The sequence below is a fragment of the Vicugna pacos genome, unplaced genomic scaffold (genome assembly GCF_048564905.1).
Source record: "Vicugna pacos unplaced genomic scaffold, VicPac4 scaffold_20, whole genome shotgun sequence".
Taxonomy (NCBI): domain Eukaryota; kingdom Metazoa; phylum Chordata; class Mammalia; order Artiodactyla; family Camelidae; genus Vicugna; species Vicugna pacos.
In genome coordinates, this window is record NW_027328741.1 from 27462617 (window position 1) to 27484884 (window position 22268).

A 22268-nucleotide genomic window follows, 5' to 3' on the forward strand; every position below is an offset into this window, starting at 1 on the left:
GACTTCCAAGAGGCACTCGTGTCTATGAGTCTGGGGCTCAGGTGAAGGAGCCGGACTAGAGATACACATTGGGATTCGTCATTCTTAGCTGGTGTTCACAGCCGTGCAAGTGGATCAGCTCATCTCAAGAGGTGCAGACTGTGTCTGAGGGGGGGCAGGGCTGTGCCTGGTTTGGAGGAAAGCCCGGACCATGCAGCTTTGGTGTGTCAGTCAGCGGCGTTTGTGATTTTCAGAGCAATGGCATTTATCCTTAAGGTTCTGGGGGGTGGGCAGGGCCACACAGGAAGAAATCTGAAGAGAGGGTTTTGGCCACGTGTGCGCGTCTTGGGACGATCCAGAGGCTGCAGGGTCCAGAAGGGGAAACTCCTCAGAAGCTGGAGTCGGAGTGGGGAGTTGGGAGAATGTAGTCACACTCTCCTGTGATGAAGGGAGGGAGGCCTAGGGAGTCCGCACCCTAGTGGACTCTCTTTCCCACGAACAAAAGGCAATCAGACAGAAGATTTGAGGTAAGAAGGGATGGGCGTTGGGAGAGGAGCCAACCTGGAGAACGGTGGTTGAACAATTCTTGAATAGTCTCCCTGAAACATAGAGTTAAAAAAAACCCAGACTCTTAAGAATATTGGTAGTGACTGGGGAGGAGGCAGTTGTTTTTCTGACCTCCTAAGGGTAAGGTATGTATCCGGGGATATACAGAAGAATCGGGCAGTCTGTTCCTGGGGCTTCACCCTTACCAGGGGGAACAGTGCAAGTTTAAAGGGGGAGAAGGGCAGCGGAGGGAAACTAGCCAGGTCCTGTGTCACGTACCAGTCGGCCGCCCTACTTGCGTGTTGCATTCACATCCATGCCTCCCAAGTGGGCGGTGGCAGCCCCGTTTTGAAGATTGGGAAGCCTCCTCAGAGGTTTAAGGAATTGGTTCATTTAGCAGCTAGTAAATGCTGTAGCAGGATTCCAGCAGGGCCTTGTCAGACTTCAAGGGCATGTTCTCTCTACTAATTCCGGTTGTACCTGAAATGGTGAAGTGAGTCAGTTTCGGAGCCTTTCAGAGAAAGTACGCTTTAAGTGCCTCAGGACTGTTGCACAAAGCTCAGTGTTCTTTCATGGTTCGGAACCACCGCAATGCTTTTTGCCCCACAGATGTAAGGTCTTACTCCTTTGACGATGGCGTGGTTGTAAATGACATACAGGTGCAAAACCACACTTAGCAGCTTCTGAAGGGAAACTCTCCTGTTCTCCCTTGATCAGCTTTCTTCCACGGGATGTAACTGTGCTGCAGCTAAGGCCTGAGCTTTCCGTATGGAGTGAGGGTTTGATATCCAAATTTAGCATAAAACAGTCAGATGGAGAAAATCGAAGATGACAATATATTTTGGGGTTTCATTAGACAAGACATACTATCTGTTAATGGCTCATAAAGCTAATGAAATTGAGTACAGAACATTGCATTTCTTACTTTCTACTGAGAGCTGTCTTCCAACATAAGGTTCTCTGCTTTGGAACTTCAGCTCAGCCACTAGGGCGCCTGTCATTGTGTTGGTGTGATTGCATTTACACAGTGCATGTAATCTGGGCTTCCTTAGCCCCAAACACTCCAGTGCAGAATCATAGGCTGTAGCCATCACTTAGTTATACAAATACTTCTAAAACTATATGATACCAAAAAAAATAAATAAATAAAAATAAAGAGAGAGAGGGAGATTGCCTTTATCAAAGTTCCTTTGGATTTTAACTGCAAAGTGTTGTTGAGCAGCTCTGGTTTCCTTTGGATATGAATATATACATTTCTTTGCATGTAACTTGGATTTCAGGCTTGAACACCAAGCTCTTGTTTTCCATGAGCCACAAAAATCATAGCCAAATGACACACATATGAAACAGTTTATTCTTTTTATCTGAGACAGAATCCTTGAATTTGGGACTTGAGCTGCGACTTTCCTGTTTGCTCTTCCCACCCCTCTTGTCACCTCACTCCTTTTTCCCACGTGGCCTCCAAGAGGTCATGGTCTCATAGGAGCAGGTGGACAAATACCAGTTGGTAGCCAAGCAGTGCTGCTGTAGATGGAGCCCAGCCAAGAGCTAAAGGACATCATCAGGGAGGACTTCCTGGAAGAAATTGGCTCTACATTCAGTTCTGGGGACAGAGTAAGAGTCAGCCAGGGGAAGGAATCAAGAGGGTGACTCAGGTGGCAGGAGCAGCCCGGGTAGAGGCCTGGAGGCTTGTGGGGTGGGGACTCAGGGAGACTGCCCTGTGTGGTCCAGGGTGGTGGGTGACCCTGCTTTGAAGGACACTGGAGAGGGCCTAGGGGTGGAGGGCTTTGGAGGAGCTTGGTTTTTACTAGAACTGACACAGAAGAGGCAGTGAAGGGTGTCAGCAGGAAGTGACCCTTAGGAGAGCAGCTCTGCCTGTCCTTTTGAGTCCCACCCCTTCATTCTTTTATTCACAACACACGCAATTCTGAGTGTCTAGGGGAGAGGGGGTGGACCCACAGTAGTAAGCAAAATGTACTTGCTTCTTGAGAGCTTAGCAGTGTCAGAAGTTGACTTAGATTAAAATGTTTTATTAACACAGCAGGGCACCTAATCCAAAGTGCGGAGGTTGGAGGGAAGGAAGACTTCCTTGACAAACAGTTAAAATGAGCCTGGAGGCTAGTGGGAAGTAGCAGCAGGTCACGGGGCCCCTGAGGTCACTGGGGACCTGGTACTGAGGTGAGGATGGACAAGCAGGGTCGGGGGTGGGGCTAGAACTCTACCAGGGAGCCTCTGATGGGTTTGAAGTGGGGGAGATGTAATCAAATTTGTGCTTTGGGAAGGCTGCCTTGGCTGTGTGTGTGTGTGTGTGTGTGTGTGTAGCGGGGAAGAGGGGGAGGGTGTCACCAACTGGGAGGGTCATTAGAAGACCATTCACAGGCTCGGAGGCCACCAGTGGGAGAGGGGCATCGGGACTGCTTGGGGACCGCAGGGGCAGAGTGAATGCCGGGTTTCCTTGTGTGGAGGGCTTGTTAGCGGGGTCGCTCTAGCGACACCTTGTGGCTGGAAGTAAACAGATGGAGGCCGCCAGGTGGACTTACCTCTTCTCTCCTTCCCTGCCTTGTGTGATGATCTTAGCTCTGCCAACATATGGAACAGAAGAGCTAAGTTCCAGAGTAGCCCAGGACTTTGCTGGGCTCGTTCAAGTGAGAGCAGATAGGATTTAGGCTTGTGTTGAGATCTGTAAGTTAACTTAGCTAGAAACGTCCTGTCTTTTGGATTTTCATAGGGGTAGTAATTCTTGATAAAGATTGCTTCCTTGGTGAGAGGAAATTTAATACAACTGATGTCTTTCTCAAAAAATATCTTATCTTTTAAGAAATTTAATATTCAAAATAATAGGAATATTTTAAAATGATAAACTAAGGCTTTCGTGTAGTTTCTTTGGTTTCTGAGTTGATGTGTAGGTAGACCCTTTGCATTACATAATAGCACATCTTTGACAGTATTTAAAGAGCTGTTAGTGAGCGCCCCCAATTTGAAAGCATCATTAAAGCTTGCTCTGAAATAGTGAAGTCATATAGGTCTTGTTTGCAGAAGCCAGATATTTGGTTTATAATCTGCAGCATAGCTCCCTTTATAAAATAATAATAGATTCAAAATTAACAAAGTGGAAAATAATTGATTTTTTTTAAAAAATGAAACATAAACTTTCTTGTGCTATTGTTGCAACTGGAAATTTTGAAAAGAAAAATCCTATTGTAATATCATCTAAGTGAAATCCATATATGTCTGTCACATTTGAATAGTAACTGCACAGTGGTTTTTGAAGTCAGGATCATTCCAGCTCAGATACTGGCAGTGATGGTTGCTGGTTTTCAATGGAAGAGCCTAAATTTGCTTTCTTAGCTTTATTCTTTTCTTTTCTTATATTTTCTTTTCTTTTCTTTTCTTCTCTTTTCTTTTCTTTTCTCTCTCTCTTTTTTTTTTTTTTTTTTTTTGGGTAGTGCGAGGGTTGAGTAGTGCTGTGCCAGCATGATTTGGGGGCAATTTGTGGGCAGATGTGCAGCAGCAGTGAGATATTTCCATGCATTTTACTTTCCGGACATCACCAGGGAACATGTGTGGTTTGTGCCTGCAGGATGGGATGCTGCAGGACTCCCTGGTCCATCAATGTTATGTCTTGGAGCTGCTCCGGTCAGTGAATGATTTTCTGTGGCTTGGAGCTAATGTGGTCTGATGCAGATGATCAGATGTGTAACTAAAGTACTGTTACTTGAAATAAGAGAAAAGCTAGCAAAAATGTCTCTAAAATACAGGATGAGGGAGGAGAATTGGCTGAGCTGCTTGCAGTGGGGAATATTCTCAGGTGACTCCCTCACTGTGTCTCCTGTCACTATCCCCCACAGCCCTGCATGGCAGTCCTACTGAAGCAACCATGCACTTTCTCAGAAACGCGCTGAATTTCCTTGTGCCTCTGATTGTTCACTTTTTTTTTGAAAGCACATCTTGCCCTTTGCTTAAATGCCATCCCTGCTAGCCACCACTTACACTCATTCTTCTGGACCTCGTCCATATATAGCTGCTGAATGAAAGAACAAAATGTAGTATCTCCATTTAGTGGAATATTATTCAGACATAAGAGTGAATAAAAAAGAAAAAATAAATAAAGGGGAATATGAAAAAAGCCATCTGCTCTGGGTAGTCCACCCTGACTGCTCAACCCGGCCTTTTCCCTTTGAAACCCCACCCCTTATACCCCACTCTACTATTTTTGATAGTATTTACCACCTTCTAATAAAGTTTAACATTTTCAAAAAAAAAGAGACATGCTGATACCACTTCAACATGGGAAAGCCTTGATAACAGCACGTTAACTGAAAGGAACCAGACACAAAAGGCCACATATTGTTGATTTCAGTGATCTGAAATGCCCAGAATTGGCTCATGCAGTGGCAGAGAGCAGATGATGGTTGCAAGGGGCTGGGTGGAGGGGGGTTGTGGAGTGACTGCTAGTGACAGGGGTGTTCTATTGGGGTGATGAAGTGTTCTGGAAATAGATGGTGGTGAGGGCTGCACAACCGTGAGTGTGCAGAAGACTGCTGAGCGCTGTCTCTGGGAGTGCTTGTTGTTGGGGCGGCTTTATTTTGTTCTCATCCTGCAATGTGAAGGGTCATCTTGTGCTGAGACCATTCAACTCCTGTGAGTGGTAAGGCTAAGAGACTTTGCAGAGTCATGTTTCTTTTTTCCCCCTTGCTGAGTGTAGGCAAAAATGGTTTAAGCCTGAGAAAGTGCTCCATATGCAGAAATGTCTTTCAGTTTTGGCTGGTGTAAAAATCTTGTGAGCTTTTTAATCATTTAGGACAGTCTGTAGGGGGAAACAGCCTGTGAAGCCTGGGTGAGACTTGGAAGAGCCGCGCTACCCTCCCAGACACGGGTGGGGATTTCACCCCCATTCAGGCAGTGAAGGGCCAAGACCCGTGAGAGGAGTTGACAGTCATGAATATTTATGTGTATCCGCTGCTTCATCTTGGATATTAATTTCTAGCTGAGTCATTTTGTGGCGGCAGCCTCATCCTACATCAGGAATTTATAGTATCTGCTCTTTGAGGTGAAGAGCTGACAGACTTGATTATTTAACAGTCTATCTTGTATTGATATCTCAGATTCCTTTGTCAATCGCAAAACAGCAGAAATACAGACGTCCTTTAATGCCGATGTGACCTGGAGCAGGTTTAGTTTCTGTACCTCAGTGACCTTATCTGCGTGTGGGGAAGATGATAACATTGCTTCCCTCAGAGGGGCTGGTGAGAGGAGACTGAGAAGCACAAATGGAAGACTTACACGAGATGCTCATGAATGACAAAATTTAGTGCTCTCATCCTGGTGAGGCCTCAGGGGCAGAGATGTCAGAACAGAGCAGTCCTAGCCGGAGTTCGATCCGCATTGGCAGGTTTTATGATCACTATCACCACTGTGGGTTATCAGGTAGTTTTAAGACTTGGTAATATGAATTCATGAATAATGTTAAAGACTAGACAACTCAGATCCGGTTTACATAGTTCTCAAGATTTCCTGTGAGAAATGGATATTTTTTCCCCATCTTAAATCTGAGTGGATTCTCTAAAAAAATTCTGTAGTCCTCCATCTTTTTCCTTTAATTCTCCTTTTTTTTAAATAAAAGTTTTTAAATGGAGTTACTGGGGACTGAACTGAGGGGCTCATGCGTGCTGAGCACATACTCTCACAACTGAGGTATACTCTCCCCCATAATTTTTTTAAACTTTACTTTCTTAGTATTCAGAGGTTAGAGGCCTCTAATTCTTTTTTTGGAGACTTGTCCATAAACCGGTAAATCTAAAATTAATGGACAAAATTTTGTTTATTAAAAAAATCATTAGAACTTTTATCAATCCATTCAAAAGGAAATGCTTATTGAGTTAAAATGTTTCTCCTTTATGGTGATTTCTAATTTTTGGTCTAGCTTAACTTATTAAAAGTAATCCTCATCATCATAATGACCAAGCTTGCTGTGAGTGGACACCTACCAAATGCTAAACTGTTTTTCTCATATTTTACTTCAAAGCAGGTGTTTGACGGTAGGTATCAATGTCTCCTTTTTGCAGCTGAGGGATTGAGAGGTGGGCAGCTTGTCCCAAATCAAACGCAGCTGGCGGTGCCTAGCTCGGTGCTGGAACCCAGGCTGCACAGGATGCATTCTCAATTTCTCCTCTGATCAGCCTCCCGTTGAGTGGTTTCCCGAACTCCTGTGAGTCCATAAATGACCGATTTTGGCGATCTCAGCCTGATGAGGCCTTCAAAGGAGAGACACCAGTGAGAATGTGAGACAGAGTGGCATAAATTAAAATTGTACATTTTCACAAATGTTGCATTCTCAGGTAATGACTTAAATAGTTTATGTTTTCTTTATATTAGTGCTATGTAAGCACTAAAAACAAAACATTAAAAATGATTATAGTGCAAAATAGGAGTGGGCTTTGAAAGTCCAATCATTGCTAATGATGTTGCTTGTTTTTCTCTAGTGGTGCTTATTGACAGAATAATTTACAATGACTGAATTTGTTTTATGTATGTAGTCTTAGTATGGAGGAAAAGTTTGTCAGTGCATATTGAAAGTAAAATCTTTACTCTTTTCTTTCCTGATGATAAATATGTACGTTGTTTCCATGGCTTAAGTATATTTCCTCATTTGTGAAATTTGAGTGATGCCGTTTACCATGTCTGACTGTGAGAGGTAGACGCCTTGTATACAAAGCATCCAAGAGCTGCTTAGTAAAAATGTGCTGTCACAATGACAGATAGTTTAGAAGGATCAACTGTGAATACTAAAGAGGGTGGCTTGTTTCTGATGCATATTCAATATGGATATATATGTATATGGCTTAAAGTAACAAGGATTCAGGGTTTTGTGTGTGTGTGTGCGTGCAGTATGAAGTTTTAATGAAATCTGTATCATTCTATTGAGACAGGGACTAGTTAAATTGACTTAAGCAGACGACCTTGAAGATTATTTACACAGAATGTGTATTGTTACAACTCAGTGTTCATGCTGCCGTGTAACTATACACTCAGACATTTAAATTCGTAGGACTCTGACCAGAAGCATTAAGTTTAGAAAAATCCACATTGATCATTTTCAGGGAATAAGCTTCTCTCTTTTGTGATTAAAGAAAATTTTGATTTATTTTTCTGCACTCTTAATAGGTTTTAAAATATCAAAACATTGATTTGACATGTCAGATTTTTTAATAGAAAAAAGCTCATGCTGTTTTAATATGTAAATAAATGTTTTTGTATTTCAATACACTTCTATGATTTCCTGGCTCTTTGAGAAGTATTTTGCAAGATACTTAGATTACCTCCTGTTGGAAAAATACAGACATGACTTTTATGAATATAGGCCTAGTACAGGTCTGTTGGTTTTTGCTACAGTGCAAGACATGAGGACTAGGAGAGCAGTATGTGCTACATAAGCTTTTAGTTATCTGATTCTTGTTTCTGATCCACAGGCAATTTTTGTGTTGCACCTTTCCAGGCAACCAGGAAGGCCTTTTAAGCCATAGGTGGCGCTGATGCACCTTCTTACAGTCTTAACTTTCCTGTTTGTAAAGGAAGTCTTAAACAACGCTTTTTTTTTTTTTTTTGATTCCTTTGCTTAGTGCTTCAGGGTAGCACAATGTCCATTATGTCTGACTACCTGGAAATATTATTCTGCTTATGTCTTAGTTTTATTCTATCATCTCACTGTGAACATTTCAGACTTCCTGTGCAAACAGTTGCAACATCGGACTTTTCTTGCAGTGTTAGAAACCAGTGAGCCGGGATTTTATAAAAGAGCTAGAAGCGGCCTCTGGAGCACCTTAAAGCTGAAAAGTGTACTGAGTTCCCTAAGTATTATCCCCACCGCTGTGTGTCAATGGGTGGTAGGAGATTTGGTACATATACAAAGGGGTGTGGTGTTTTGACTTGGGTTTGCGTGCACGCGCTGCCACTGAGCTACGTGATCCTGAGTCAGTTCTTTCTGAGTTTTTCCCTCGTCTGTGAGATGGGGACACTCATTTCTGCTTTGTAGAATTGTGAGAATTAGAAATTATGTAAAGTGTTTAGCACAGTGTGTATGACAAGAGGGCTCATAATCTTAACTGCTGTTTGGTGTGAAGCCATCATTTGATAGTCTTTGGCAATTACTGAGAAACAGGAAAATAAGAAAAGCTGGTTTTATGATGAAAGATATTTGAGGAGGTTCCATAGTTCCTATACACATAATTTAGCATCAGCAGAGTCAGGACAGTTAGACAGTCGCCCTGAACCAATGTTAAGCCACAGAATTTTTGTTACTTCATATATGTTGGGGCTTAAGGGGACCCAATACTTATACACATGTTGTGTCCAGCAGCCAACTGAGAGATGACTAAGAAGAACAGGCAGGCGATAAATGTCTCCTTTATTACTGATGAAGCCACGTTCTCCATGAAATTCAGGGCTGTGGGAGAGTGAGTGTCATGACACTATGTCCCAGAATTAGAGACTTACGCAGTCCCAGGTAACTCTGGGCCACAGCGAGCATTCCCTTGAGAGATTCTGACCCATAATGCACAGGACTGTCTTGCCATGGAACTGAGCATCCCGGCTGCTTCCTAAGGGTGGCCAACACTGGAGGGGAAGGAAAGCTTTCATATGCCCTGCTTGTCTCCCCGGACTCACACCTCAATCTGTTAGTGTGAGGAGGGCTAGCCGTGGGCCAGTGGTCAGGGGTGTGAAGGGAGAAGCAGTCTCCCATGGACCAGAGGAGTGGGGAGGAGGGAATCCCCCCTCAGTTTAAACAGGTGGTGGCTTGAAACAGAAGGGTGCTCCTCAAGAGTTTATAAGAGGGGAAATAAGGATTTCCTTTGGGACTCAGAATAGTCATGAAACACAGAAGATGATTAGATGGGAGACTTGTAAATCACTTTCTTATTAAATTGAAATTTGTTGGGCACCAAAAATGTGCTACATTCTTTTCTGAGAGTTTTACAGAAATGAATCCTCCAATTTTCACAACAAGTGAGTAAGAAAGATTTGATTGTTATCCCAGGTTTACAGTGTGGAAATTGAGGCACACAGAGGGTAAGTAATTTGGCCAAGGTAACAGAGCTAGTAAGTGGCAGAGCTGGGATTTAAATCCTGGCTATCTGGTTTCCAGGCTCCCAGGGATGGGCTTTGGGTGTTTACAGGTATCTGCATCCCTGGATCTCTGTACCTCTGCATCAGTTAGACCAGAAAGGACAGGGAAAGTGGAGTTATACAGGTGCTCACTGTCGTGTCTCAGCCACTGTCCATGGAGTGTGCCCCGTGATTGGCATTAATTGTTTTCCAGGCAGTAGATCTGTTCTTATAACAGAAATTTAGTCCATTGAGTTAATCTAGAAACCCTTCCTGCTCTGCTTCTGTCCACGCTTGCCATGTGACTGCCTGCCCGAGATTGGGCCTTGGAGGAGAATCTGTACTCATGGTTGAACTCTGATATTTCAATCTGGTTTGTAGTTTCACATCTCCTGTTACATTAATAAATTAAATTTCTGGTTTTCTTGCATCAGTGTGTCATAAGTTTGCTTAATGTGAAACCAGTCCATGGGAGCCCAGGGGTGCTGAGGGTATAATTTCTGAGCATGTGGCATTTCTACCCGTGCAGAAATGGCTGGAGGATGTCCACCTTCCTCACTGATTTCTCCCAGCAGCAGGGTCCTCTCCCACCCCCGGATGTGAGGATGGGATCTCTCTGAGTAGGCCATTCAGAGGCCAAGTCCACCAATCAGATGAAGTACCTGGAAGTGGGTTTAATAGAAGAAAAGGGCTTCCAGGTAGTCCGATGGGCTGTTTGAGTCCGTTTGGTGAAAAGATGTCCACTGTCTGTGGTTGAGCTGCTTCTTTGCTGTTGAAAAGTCTGTATTACATGAAGGGATTTTAAAAAGCAGAAAGGTGTGATTTCAGGTGGTACATCCGCACCGGTGAGTAGTGCTGGATGACCGCCTGTGTGAGGAATAGACAGTCTTACAAACTTCATAAAACAGCTTTTAAAGCTCTTCCATCTGAGTGCACTTCGTATGGGGTCCAGTTCATGACTGGTCGCGCTGAGAGGGCACGTAACTGATGATGGCAGAAAGGACACGGAGGCATCAAAAAGGTCCCAGACATGTTCTGTGTTTAGAGGATGGGGCACAGAGTAATATATTTGAGCTGGTTTTTCATTGAACACTTTTGAGTATTTTCTAGGACTCCCCAATCCCCCATGGTTCCATGCAGCTGGGTGTCCCCTCAGTGCAGCTCTGTCAGCGCTTGCCCTGGGCTGACGCGGTGTCACGGGGAGCAGGACGGTCAGTGTCCCCGGCTCCTCCGAGCTCCGTCTCCTCATCCGCAGAGCCGGGTTTCTCATCCGTGTCTACTTAGTAGGATTGCTGAGAATCACACGTGATGGTTGTCAGGTGTGATTTGTGGTTGTCTCTGTGATTGGCGTATAGTCAATATTTGATAGAAACACTTGTTTTTTATTATAATTGTGGCTCCTAGATTGCAGTGGTTTTTAGTCTGCATTTATTTTTTTATATAAATTTATTCTTATTTTTAAGTAAGCACTTGTATTTATTTATTTTCATGAAGGTACTGGGGATTGAAGCCAGGAACATGTGCGTGCACAACAGGTGCTCTACAATGGAGTAATACCCACCCTCCTTGTCTGCACTTAAAAATAAATATTTCAATGCACAAAATATTTCTTAAACACCATCATGGGTCCTATTTTCTGCATAGACAATTGAATACATATGCCATCTCAATAAGAATAAATGTCATAGGGACATACCTTTCTAAATCTGTTTACGTGTTTTAAAACGATCATAGCTAGTGAAAAACACGAGTCTTGGATCCACTACTTCTTAGGGTCTGCTTTGCCATCATGGGGAATTACATTCTACAGAGAAGGCTAATTGGATCTCATTGATATTTGGATGATTTTGCAATGTTCAAGGCTTTCAAAAGCTGACCGTTTTGTATTTTAAACTAACTACAAAGTTATCTTCTAGAAGTTGTAAGTCCTTAGCTTGTGAAGTGCCCAGTAATTCAGTTTGTATATGTCTGTGTCTCTGTGAACGTGTATGTGTGTGATTTCAGGAATGTAGCAATAAGTTCCATATAGCCTTCTGAAATCTTTCTCCTCCAGTTCAAGGTGTAGGTATATATTTACACAAATAAATTGATACTCTTTTGTGATTTGGCATATTGGTGGGAATAAGAGGTTCTCATAATTGTTTCAGAAGGTTTGGGGAGCATGAGCTTAGAAAATGGGAGGAGATAGAGGCAGGGAGGTTCTTTAAACTTTGTGCAAGATGAGAAACAGTAGCTTTTCTTTTTTCTTCTAAAGCAAACTGGCACTGAATTGTAACATACTAATACTCAGAATTGCTTTTCTGATCAGAGGCAAGTGCCTCAGATTTTTCAAGGCAACATGAATGATGAAATGTGTTTTAGAAGTTATCTTTAAAAGTAGTTTTATTTTTCAAGTATAAGTCTATAGACTGTTCTTTTTTTCCAGCTGTACAAGAATTTCTCATTGATCCAGGTACGTGATCAATGTGTTTAGTTTCTTTGGGTTATTTATTTTTTTTTAAGTGCTTGATTCATTCTGGTGTGAATGAATGTTTAAAATTTCTGGATTTTGATCTTTAAAACTTGCTGATTTATCAGAACTGCAAAAAACCTGATGTTTGTTCCTTGTTTGGTGGGGCAACTTATTGATTTATGTTGTCTGTTATAGAGGGAATTTCTTCCTCTAGCCTGTAGATAATTAAGTGAATGGTTTGCAGTGTGCCTTAAAAATTATTTGAATGCATTGAGCATGTTTGTCCAGTGAATTTTGGATTGAGTCATAATAATGACTTTGCTTTGATTCTGTGGCTTTTGTCCTCTCCACAAGAATTTGAATTCTCTGTTGCATTTTGTATTCGTGTTCTTAACAGGGGAAGGAATTTTGCATTTTTTACAGAGGTGGGTTTTCCTATCCCCTCTGAATTCCTTCTGTAATTGATACAGCGAAAATCTGTTATTGCAGTGCTTAATTATTTCATAAAAAATTTTTTGGCTTAATCAGAAACAATGACAAAGAATGATAATAAAAAATACGAAAACCTTCCTTCCTTTGAAGAATAGAAATGAGGTGGTCAGGCTCACGCATGCTTTGTACCTGACACACTTACTCTCATGTCATTGTGTATCATGAGTCGGAGATGGAGTTGCTTCAGGTTTATAGATTTTTGTTTTAACATTTGTGTTGAATTCATTCTCTAGGCATGATGATTCCTGTTGCCTTTGTGGAAAGTGTAGATGAAGGGAAACAAATGCTTTGTTTTGTTTTCAGGAGGCCTGAGATGCTGATGAGAAAAGAGTAGAGGGTGGGCTGAGGAAAATAGTGACAGACCCTCACCTCCAGGCTGAAATTGATGAACAAAGAAATCAATTAAGTGTATTGGTATTTGACTAATAGAAGTCAGACAGCCCAGACTGTCTAGGTATGCCCAAAGGAAAGTACTGAATTCACCTGCAGAATTAGGTGCTTTACCATGTAGAAGCAGCTTAGAGCAATCAGAAAAATCAGTCTTATGATGAGATATAAAAAGAATATAATATCTTTTATTTCTGAAACTTTTCTACATTAAGTTGTGTAGAGCTAAAATTAAGTTTCAAGCACCAGGAGTTAAGAGTTTAGGTGGTTCTGTGGGATCGTTATTCAGGGATGTGTCTAGACCCTGCTGGAGTGGCCGAAGCTGGCAGGAAAAGATCCAGAGCCAGGATTTTTCATCCTAGGATGTCCTCCATAATGGTTCCATGTGGGAGCCCATGATTGAGTTAACAAGTTGTAACACATCCCAGCTGCCTGTCAACTTTAAGAAGAAAAAGTGTGCTTATTAACTGCTTTAAAGCAAACACCTGTGCATCCTCACTCCTGTCTCCTTGCCATAAAAAGCAGAGACAATGCCTTGCTTGCATATTTGAGGTTATAGATAGCACACTGCTTATTGCACAGCAATGACCCAGGCCCTCATCTATAAACGCCAGGCCTGCGTGGTGTTAGATAGTCTATTATCCCCAAAACAGGGACCAGGCTGGTCTGGTGGTCTGCTTTGTAATGAACATGTCTAAAAAATGTATCTTGTTCCCCTCAGCCCATGACTTCCCTAAAGGTAAACTAAGCCTTAGTACTCATGGTGGAGTCTACAATCTCTGTCTCATCCCTTCTTTCCCCAAGTTCCTGCCTACTATCTCACAACTGTTATTGACTTTTTACTTTGATTATACACAATAAATATGGGAGCATTTGAGAGACTCGTGGATTTGGCTCCCTAATCCCTCTCGCTTTCTTTCCTTTTTCCGCAGTCTTGAGAAATTCATTCCGTGTCGGTAAGACTTCCGCCAGCCAGAACCCACAGTTCCAGGTGAGAAGGATGCAGGCTTTATCCCTCCTACCCGAGGGAGAGAGAGGAGATAATTGAGATATGCTCCCCTGTGGTCCTTTCCTGCCCCAGGGCCACTCCAGTTCACCTGCAGCCTTCTGGCCTCTGCTCACAGGGCCTCTGTCCCAGGATTGACCGCAGCCTTTTATTCCCTTGTCAACATTCCCTGTGCCTTTCAGAGGTTGCTCTCTTCTCTGCAATTCAACCCTGGCAGATGTGATGGTGGTCAGCGTGCTGATGGGCAGTTACTTGGGGACTCCCAGGAGCCATGCTGATTCTCCTGAGTCATTCGGGGTTACAGAACTGTCAAGCACTGCAGGAAGCCCATTCACGTGAGTTCAACACAGCATTACATCACTTTCATTTTATTTTTGAATTTTCAGTGGAGAAATTATTTGTAGCACACTGTTCCAGATTTTAGGCCACCTGCTTTCCTCACCACCATTTCCTTGTTGGCTCTGGTGCTTGTTTTAAGAACCAGGTTTCTTCTCTGGTCATTTGTAGCAGCTGGGCTTGCCGAATCCTTGATTTGCATTTGAAGCAGAATGCTTCTTCGTGATGTCAAACTGATTTTCCTTGTCATGTCTGAATATTTCTTGTACACTCAGCAACAGTTTCAAGTGAAATGCTCTTGTCCAATTTCGGTTAACTAATATTTGCTGATCTCCTGCTTTCATGCTGAGGGCAGTTTCTTCTTCCTGTAATAAATGTTAGCAATTTGCATTTACTATGGAAGGTACTAATCCGAGGTGCTTTTGTTCTTAACAGTTTTAATACAAATCACCCATTAAAATGTACAGCGGATTTTACTCTATGCCCAGAAATGTGCATCCCAGTCAATCTTAGAATATTTTCTTCCCCCCAACAGGAAACCCAGTACGCATAAGCAGACATTATCAACTTCCCCATCCTCCCCAAGCCCCAGGGAGCCACTCTTCTGTCTCTGTGGATTTGCCTGTGCTGAACATTTCATGCAAATCGAGTCACTTCATGTAAGTGGAACCGTCTATTTTGACTGACTTCTTTCACACTGAGTAACGTTTTCAATGTTTGTCCACGTTGTGGCCTGGGTCAGTACTCTATGCTTTGCTATTGCTGAATAATATTTCACTGTATGGCTGGGCCCCTTTGTTTACCCATTCATCACGTGATAGACATTTGGGTTGTTTCTGTTTTTTGGCTCTGAAAATTAATGGCGAAAAGTAATGGTGAATATTCCTGTAGGAGTTTTTATGTTAACATTTGTTTTCAGTTCTCTTACTTGTGTGCCCAGGAAGCAGAATTGCTGGATCATTCAGAAGCCAAATGTTCAACTCTCTGAGGACGTGCCAGGATGTTTTCCAAAGTGGTCACGCTGTGTTACATCCTCACCAGCAATGGCTGCGGGCTCCGCTTCCTCTGTGTCCTCATTAGTGCTTGTTAAGCTTTTTTTGATTTTAACCTATTGTAGTGAATGTGAAGCGGTTTCTCCTAGTTGTTTTGACTTGATTTCCTTTAGAGCTAATGTTATTGAACACCGTTTCATTGTGCTTATTGGCCATTTGTATATTTTCCTGGAAAAATAACTTTTCAGATTCTTTTTTCATTTTTTAATTGAGTTGCCTTTTTATTGTTGAGCTGTGGAATTTTTTTTTTGATACACAAATTCCTTATCAGATAAATGATTTGAAAAAATTTTCTCCTGAGTGTTGTTTTTTCACTTTCTGGATGGTGTTTTTTGAAGCAAAGTTTTAAAGTTTAATGAACTCCAATTTATCACTGTTTTCATTTTTCCTTGTGCTTTTGGGGTAATATTTAATATCTGATGTATTTTATTAAAACTTGTATATATAAAATAACTTAATTCTTAGGACCGTTCTAGGAGATGGGTGCGGTTGTTGTCCCCAGTCTATGCATCGGAGACTGAGATGCAGAGAATTTGACTGACATATTAGTGTCAAAGCTACCCAGTGCTGTGGGAATTCAGACCCTCATGTTTTTCCCTAACATCTGAGCTCAACACCACCATGCTCCAATCTTTCCAGGAAACGTTAATGAAAAAATCTTTACTTTTTTGATTTCTTGTTAGATTTTTTCTTATTGGGGACCTCAAATTCTCATTTTCTTTTCGGATATCAGTGTCGATTTATTTTAGGTCTCATGTAGGGAGAAGCATTGCTATCAGTTAACTTCTTTATTACTCACTCTCCAGTGATGATTGTTGCTAGTTGATCTAATCAAGTCATGCTTAAGTCTTTCCTGCTCATGACACTAACAGCAGAGTCATGACTTATAGAATGCTCAAAGAAGAAAGTACTTGATTGATTTTATTTTGCCAACCAATCAAACCAATCAAATAAAACCCTGGTGTTGACACAGACTATAAGCCCTCCAAAATAGGGTCACAGTCTTCATTGTGTTTCATTTGTTGGGTCACAGTGTCTGGATAGTGCCTTGCTGTCCAGCAGTTTTGTGAGGATACGGTGCTCGTGAATCATTGTAAGGACAGAATTTTGACAACAGACTGTGTTGTTCATTTCACGACGGAAAAGGTAATATAGAATTACTGTTCAGATCTGTTTTAAAATTAAGCTTTGAATTTTGAGAATAGTTCAAGAAGCCATACAAAGCTCTTTTTCACTAATTTTAGATCTATCTTAGACACATTATGTTTACATAGCAGAGTAACTTATCAAGTAGATTTGACAAAGGAGTGTTATATTGATTATTTGTTTTAGTTGAAATATTCTACCAGGGATAAAGTCATAAGTGCCCATAAATGAACAAATATATTTGTATTTAAATGCAACATGGGAGCAGACTACATATGTTTCTATATAATATATATGACTGTGTGTTTTAATCTTTCTGTCAGTGTTTTAATAGTTTTTCAGCAATTTTGTAACTTTAGAATTCTTCTAAAAAAATCACCCCCAATTCTAGTGCAGTTTGTACTGTGTATCCTGTCTTATGCATGGGATTCCACTGTCCCCTCAGTGAGGAATTTCCTCTCCTATTGTGTTAGGAGCAGAGTTAAAGGAACTGTGATTTCTAGGCCTTTGCTCTCCATGTGTTTGCAGTTGGCTCTCAGTCACGATTTTCCCTTTCCAGAGTTTTCATTGTTAAATTAGAATTTCTGAAAATAACTATTAATATGTTGCATTGGTCTCCCTAGAAACTTGACGTCTTTGTGCTTTTCAGCTTTCAATTTATGAAAAATGCAAATGCACTCTTGTTTTTAAGTTGTCCTTTTTCAATAGATATTTATCTCTTAATTGATAGAATATTTTTTCCCAATGAATGAATTGGTGTGCATGTTTTAAAGGATAACTTACTTTTTATTTTTCTTATTGTAACAGTAATATTCATTGTAGAGAATTTAGTAAATAAGGATTAACACAGTAATAACTTCACAATGGCCTCTAATCTCACCTGGAGATACAGTTGTAAGGTTTGAAATTGAGAATTATAAGTCCTCTCAAATTTTTCTTTTTCAAGTACGTATAGGTTACTGAGATCCTCGAATTCCCATATGAATTGTAGCAGCAGATAGTCAGTTTCTGCAGAGGAGCCCGCTGGGATTGTGATCGAGACCACGTTGAATATACGGATCGCTCTGGGGAGCACTGCCATTCCAAGAGCACTTTCTTTTGATAGGGGAATGTGTGTGGAGTGTCTGTCCTGGTATTTAGGTCTTCTTTAACTTTTTTTTCAACAATGCTTTGAGTTTACAGAGTATTATTTTACTTTAATTATCTTTGCCTTTATATTGAGGACAAGTGTGCAAGGTACCGGGATCAGAAGTGTATTTGAGCCCCACAACTTGCTGCCACCATGGACGCTGCGCTCTTGCTTCACCCGCTGTACAATCTTGCACAGAGTACGACCTCAGTAACTCTCTCTTGAATGAATGATTATATGATTGTTGGATGATGCTTGAGAGTCCTTGTGATGATTTTTTTCCCCAGCCTTTCCCCAGTTCTTAACTATGCCCTTTCTCTTCCTAAACTCCAGCCTGGGTTTCAGCCTGCCTGTGGCATTGATTTTCCTTGTCTGTGGACTCTTCCTTTCACTGGTTCCCGATAATGTTACATGTGGGCTGTGGAAACTTGCTAGATGTCAAGAAAGAGCTAATCCATTGTAGGCCAGTATTTTTAGAGTTTGTTATTGTTTTATTGATTGAAATTAAATGAGGCTGCCCCCTGAGCCCTCCCGTGAGCACTTTTGACCTTCCTACAGCTGATACTGCTCTAGTTGCTTCATGTGCCCTTTCCCCAGCCTTGATTTTGTAATTGAATAAGTCACCATCACTGGAGCCCTCTCTTTAAAAGATAAAGAGAACATTTGCTCCTTTTCCCTGTTTGGGGACTTCGATGAGATGAGATCCCAGATAAAGAATGGAGCCCCACCTCTTTCTGACCCCCGCTGTTTCCGTTCCTTTCTTCAGGGGAAAAGAGTACAATTCAACAGTATAAAGATTGATTGTGAGCTAATGAGATAGACAAGACAACCGATCATTTATTAAATAACCTTTCGTGATAGAAACAAATGTATTATACACACAAACAGCACATAAAGCACTGTAGTACCATGGTTACAATCGTGGGTCCGAGTTCGTGTCCTGCTCTGGAGAGACCAGTCCTGTGAGATGGAGAACTGGTAAGTCGGCTTAGCCTCTCCAGAACTGGTTTTCTGTCCTGCAGAGACGGGGCTCGCTAGGCGTCCCCCCCGTAGAGGTGCTGTGGGGTGTAAATGACGCGCGTGGGCAGCCTGAGCACAGCTGCTCATTCCTCGTAAGTGCAGGGTAGCATAGCTTTTGCGGTGATGGCTTTATGACCGCCCCATGTAGACTGTCAGTGCTCTGAAGGGATGCCTTGTGGTTTGGAGATGGGATTCTCACTTCTGTAAATACCCAAGTATAATGTTATTGGGTCCTGCTGATTTCAGTCTATTCTTTAGAAAGTACATATTGTAGATATATTTTTCAAGCATGCGTGCTTTTTTTCTTTTACTATTTAAAGTTCTACCCTCTCATCTCTTGGTGTTACTTTTCATGGAATCCAGGAAACAGTCCTAAGCTACCTGCCTCTTCACACTTTTCCGTGGTGGTTTCCTTCCCTGATTAGAAGAGGGTTTTGCATAGGAAATTTTATTTGTTCCCCTTTTCTTGGAGTCTCTCTCTCTGTCTGCCCATCTCTCACCTCTCAATCTGTCCATTCCTCAACCCACTGCTTCTTCTGACATGTTCCAAAACGCATTTCAGGTAGCTTACAGAAGAACAGATACCAAATAAACAGGTGAGAAAATGGGGCCCAGTTCAGACAGTGAGGCTAGGAGGCGAGCCTGTGTGAGGGTTGCAGGCGTGAGACACATGCCTCTGCCATGTGACTTATAAGATCGACAGCAGCAGTGTGCTTCAAGCTCCCAGCAGACACAGGGAAGCAGGATTTGAGGGAGATGCTTACTGGCTGTGAAATAAATAAGTGACTTAGGAGAAGCCCAGCCTTTCCAGCTACTAAGGCTTAGGAGAATATTTTGAGTGTCTTCCAAAATCAGAGTATGGCATCTTTTCTTTTTTCAGAGTTCTATGTATAGTTGGTTACATTCTATACCTGGAAATTTCTCCAAAACTGCTTCCCACGTGAGTCCCATGGCTCGGGGATTGGGTGGTTCTGCTCATTGATGGGGGTTGGCCAGAAACAGAAAATGAGAGCCTCAAAGGGGCCTGGGATTTGTCAGTTATGTTTTGTCAGTGCTGTAGGGTTCAAGAAATGCTTTCACCGTTTCTCTCCATCTGAGGCGGCAGCGTAATCTCTTACCAGCATCAGGAGCTCAGGGCCACGGGATGGTGGGGGCTGACTGCACTGCCGTCAAGACAGCTGAGCTAGTCACTGCAGGTGTGGTTCTTTTACATACTGCATTTCATGTTCTTTACTAGAATGTTTCAACAGGGAGTTAATTAACTGAGTTAATTAACATTTAATAAATATGATCTTTGTTGAAAAGACAGTTATAGGCAGAATATAAGCTGTGAAGTCTTTAAAAACGGTTTCATTACTGAAATTTCATTTGGGGAGATACACGGTTTATCTTATATATGGCTCTCTTTTAAAGTAACAAAGAAACAAGACAGAAAAGGCAGAGGATGATTTCTGTTCTTCCTCTCGGCTTGCAGGTGCCCTCACCCCCAGTAGCATCAATCAAGACACCAGCACTGACACTGGCCGTGCTCAGAACTGCCTCAGCCCTGAAGACACTGCTGACAAATAGAAGGGGGCCACGCCCTGTTACAGCAGGTGCTCTCACTTTGTGGGTCCTTATGTAACTGCGTGGTGTTAATCAGGATCGCCCGTCCTACATTGTGTGATGCTGCTGCTTTGTCTCCTAGTTACTTGTTTCTCTAAGTATTCTTGTATTATTCTCCAATGCATAGTACTACACACCTACAAATGCTTTTTTCAGATGAAAAAGAATGTGCATTTAAAATAATAACTCTGAAAAAGGGGGCAAAAGAGGCTATCCTTGTCCCGCTATTCAAAGATAATAATTAACACGTTAACGTATATTTTCATCAGTGTGGATCACCTCTGTCATAAAAAACCAGAGAGCACTCTGTGACTGTTTACTGTGTGGACACCTCCATTTTCCATTCGGCTTTTTATATGTTTTTCTACAATATTCTATCTCCTCTGGCATGATTTTTGATGACCAGTATAGTATTCTGTCTTGTGGAGGCATTGTCCATTTTACTTCGGACTTAAATAAACTTTTAAATTCCAAGTATACTTAACTGAAATACTGAAAAGAGAACTGTGGTGGTAGAGGAAGGCCCTACCTCCCTTCCCCTTATTTCCGAAGAGTAAAAACTGTTGAAACTTTGATATATATGTTTCATGAACTTTATGCCTATGACATACATATATACACACATATGAGAATTCCATGTATACGTGTGTGTATATATGCTTTATTTAAAAATGAGACCATACTATATGTTTTTCTGCAGCTCGCTTTAATCACTCAGGTGTATATCATAGACGTCCTCCCACTCCAGACTCACACGGCCCTTTCAGATAGAGTGGAGGGGTCTCCTGATTTGCGGGTGTGGTCTCTTTCCCACGCACACCTTTGGTGAGAGAATGCTGTGGACAAGGCCCTGGACCACGGTGAAACGCCGGCTCCCTCATTGCTCGCAGCTCGTCGTGATTTACCACATCATTGTCTTGATGGTGGACAGTTAAGTTTTCTCCATTTTCCACTGTCAGAAAGGATATTTGACTGGCATCCTTCTTGTACAGACATTCCTGTGATCTTTTATGAGTATTCCTTTAGTTAAGGCTTCTGGAAATTTAGTCCCTGGATGTGACATTTACATTCATCACAGACTCCATTCAAGTAACTCTAGAAATTCCTTCCATAGGGGAATGAAAAGATGCACAATTACTTATGTAACCAATTCTCTATTGCTGGATATGATTTCACTTCAGTTTTTCTTCCCACCATTGTAAACAGTGCTGTGTAAATGCCCTGATGGGTACATCTTTTTGGACTAAATTTGTTTTTTCCTAAAGGAAACGATTCGTAGAAGTGGTGTTGAGTCAGTGTGTACGTACGTTTTTCAGAGTTTACATATCCATTAACATGTCATCCTCTGAAAATGTCGCTCATGGTTTCTTCTCCCACAGATGGACACTAGATAGAATATCTTTTAAAAATATTTGCCAATATGATGAGCAAAAGTGCTTTTTCATTGTTTTAGTTTGCATTTGATGACCAGTGAGGTATTGAGCATTTTTCACTCATTAGCCATTTGACTTTTTTAAAATGAATGATTCCTTTTATCCTTTGCACACATTTAAGTGGGGGAGCTTCTTGTTGCTTTGTGACAGCTCTTTGTATGTTATGAACATTAACTTCTTGTCTTCAACAACATGTATCACAGAGCTTTTTCTTGTCATTTCTTGCCTTTCATTTTGTTTAGGAGGATTTTAATTTTGGTAGTGTCTCAAAATATTCTTATGATAATAAATGTATTCCTTATGTGTTTTATCTTTGAAATTATTCTTAAAAATAATTTCTTATACTGGAATAAATCTCCTCTGTAGGTTTTTTTAATCTCTAAGATGGAGATGATAATAGTACTTGTTAATGTAAGGGTAAGTTGAGTTAATAAGAGCAAAGTGTTGTATTTGCTGTTATTAGTACTTTTTTATATTTACATCACTGTCTGTAAATTATCTTGTGGTCCTTATGAGAGGAATAGTATTTATTCTTTCTAGGTGATTGTCTGATTGTCTCAGGACAATTACTGAAGTCATACTT

General features: G+C 41.5%; 1 protein-coding gene across 4 annotated transcripts in view; it reads left to right on the top strand.

Annotated features, from left to right (window-relative positions):
- LOC140694224 (uncharacterized) overlaps positions 1–21225 on the top strand; it is a 41739-nt gene extending 20514 nt beyond the window's left edge. The window contains exons 2-8 of one of the 4 annotated variants that reach the window (XR_012069971.1): positions 13891–13949; positions 14182–14299; positions 14836–14959; positions 19528–19587; positions 19686–19843; positions 20122–20242; positions 20953–21225. Coding sequence is in view for 1 of the 4 variants with exons in the window: in XM_072957593.1 (XP_072813694.1) it covers positions 12053–12079; positions 13891–13949; positions 14182–14187 (92 nt within the window). In the remaining 3 variants the exon portion in view is untranslated. Of the gene's footprint in view, positions 1–12052; positions 12080–13890; positions 13950–14181; positions 14300–14835; positions 14960–18393; positions 18606–19318; positions 19588–19685; positions 19844–20121; positions 20243–20952 lie in introns of those variants that run through there. The other 3 variants (XM_072957593.1, XR_012069973.1, XR_012069972.1) reach the window with 3 other exon arrangements.
- The last annotated feature ends 1043 nt before the right edge of the window (positions 21226–22268 follow it).